We start from the raw sequence: 2,414 nt of genomic DNA on the forward strand, positions 1-2,414 counted from the left end.
TTGCTTCACCTGAAGCTCCTTACTCCCTGCTTGAATCTTCAGCTTTGTCACAGCAACGCAGGAGGCACCAGGCCAGGTGGTCCCAGAACGTCTCCAGCTCGCTGGTCACCAAGGCCTAGGCTTGAGTCAGAGGCGCTTGGCAGTGCTCAGTGCACTGCTGCACCTGCTGCGTGGATGCTTGACTGTCCTCACAATTGTATTACCACTCCAATAGGTAGGAATGGTATCTCGTTATTGTTTTGAGTTTTCTCAATTACTATGATGTTGAGCATCTTTTCCTGGGCCCGTCGGTGACGTGGAGCGTCTTTTCGTGGGCCCGTCAGTGACGTGGAGCATCTTTTCGTGGCCTGTCATCTGTGTGGCTTCTTTGCTCACAGGTGTAATTTTTCCTGCATCTGTCGAAGTGATCGTATCGTTTTCTTTTTCAGTTTGTTGATGTGGTTAATTATACTGGTTGATATCTGAATATTAAGCCACATATGAGAAAAATCACATTTGGTAGTGATGTCTTATTCTTGGAATGTATTGCTGGATTCAGTTTGCTAAAAGTTTAATTAGAACATTTGTGTCTAAGTTCATGGGGGATATAGACATGTAGTTTTCCTGTCTTTTCTTGTAATGTCATTGTCTGGTTTTGGTATGAAGGTAATGTGGGCTCTATAGAATGAAATGGAAGTGCCCCCTTCCCTATAATTCCTTGGCTGTGGCACAGAGCACGTGCCTGTTTCATGGGTGATTTGAAGTAGGGAACAATAAATTCATGTGAAAGAAAGAAGCGAAGACCTTATGAAAAATGTAATATAATCAACAAGCCATTAGGATACACTCTGTCATCAACAAGATCTAAGCATGATTCACATTCATTGTCTACTTAATCTACACCACAGGCTGTGAGTTGGGAATTCCTGACTGTTCCTCACCTGAGAGGTGGTGACTATTTCAAGATTACTTAGCTGGATGGAGTGAGAGCAAACTAAATCTAATGTCAGCTTTCTTCCCTCCCCACTCAGGGCAGCCATGACCCCTGACTCCCATATGGACAGGCCAGTCCCCCTTCATCTGGAAGCCACCTTGGCTGGCCGCTGTGGGACTTCGGATCTGGGAGAGAAACCTTAGTATCCTAAAGAAGAATGTGAGGTGTGATTCGTCCTACGCATCACTCCCGGGGAGGAAGGGCGTCGTTGCCTGTGAGGAGAACTCGCTGTTGCTTGTCTCTGGGATTGCAGAGGCACTTTGCCAACAGACCTTTCTCTCCGATTCCTGGGTGACTGGGCAGATGACTATGGGAGTCCCATTTTGCTCATTATGGGATGGATACTCAATGTAGGGCCTCAATAAACCTTCAAACCGACATGTCAGGGTATAAATGAGGGACTGGTCATTTATGTTGAAGAAGGAGACGGTGCCGCACTCATAGTCCAGGAAGACCCCTATTTGTGTCAGAGGGGTCCTGGGGCAGAGGCTAATAAAATGGGGATTTAACGTGAAATACAAATTTTCTGCATTCAGTCCGAGGACCCAGTACCCATGATTGGGAGACAAAATCACATTCTTCTTCCTCCTGCTCACGCCATCCCGGCACACTCCCACGTACCACCTTTGATTGTGTCCCACGTCCACCTCCCAGTAATGTCTCCCTGCTTGGAAATTCTGAGAAGCCACCACACTCATCCTTATAAATCTCTTCTCAGAGGGAGGCATATCCTGGGGAGCTTCTCTATGGGTTACAGTTTTCAGATCAGAAACGCAGAGCTGTGGGTGAGCCGTCTCTGGGTCCAGCGTCACCTCCACTGGGGTGCGGGGGGGGAGAGAGGAAGCGTGAGTTACTGAAGAGGAAATCTGGGCTGGAACAAGAGGTCGACCCTCCCACTGCAGACTGGCTCCGGGTGGCATAGGTGAGGCCCCGGACCTGAGCCTCCCTCAGACACTGCTTTTCAGATTCTCTCATCACCAGTGCAGCCTGGAGGACCCATCAACGTCTAGAAATGTCCCAATATGACGTCCCAATCTCGGCATATCACCCAACCCTGCCACTGTCCTTCACACATAAAACTATTTGTTTCATAAGAGCTAGAGGGACTCCACTATCTAACTTCCTCCCACTCAGAATTTTCTACCTGACTTCACTTCCGTCCCCCAGCTCAGACCCCTGACCAGTCACTAGTGCCCTCAATTCCCTGAAACTGTGCCAAAGACTTCCCCTATCTCCCAGCCCTTGTCTCCTCCCCTTCTAGACCCAGGGGAAGAAGTGTGTCTGGGGGCACTGCACTCTTGGGAGCTATCAAGCATTCTAGTTTCTCCATCTGCAGACAGGATGGGTCTCAGCATCACTCTGTGTTCCCGTATCTGTCCCTCTTCAGCTCGCCCTCTCATGTCCACCTGAGATTCTGTCCCACCGTCACCCGACCAGGCAT

The 2,414-nt window shown here is 49.0% G+C and overlaps 1 protein-coding gene across 1 annotated transcript in view; it reads right to left on the bottom strand.

The window, feature by feature from the left end:
* Positions 1–790: 790 nt before the first annotated feature.
* The window catches only part of BTNL8 (butyrophilin-like 8), a 47,450-nt gene continuing 45,826 nt past the window's right edge, over positions 791–2,414 (bottom strand). The window contains 1 exon segment of the mRNA XM_011976825.1: positions 791–1,790. Within this exon segment, the coding sequence (XP_011832215.1) occupies positions 1,739–1,790 (52 nt within the window). The 3' untranslated portion in view covers positions 791–1,738.

This window comes from Mandrillus leucophaeus, unplaced genomic scaffold, assembly GCF_000951045.1.
Source record: "Mandrillus leucophaeus isolate KB7577 unplaced genomic scaffold, Mleu.le_1.0 Scaffold170, whole genome shotgun sequence".
Taxonomy (NCBI): Eukaryota; Metazoa; Chordata; class Mammalia; order Primates; family Cercopithecidae; genus Mandrillus; species Mandrillus leucophaeus.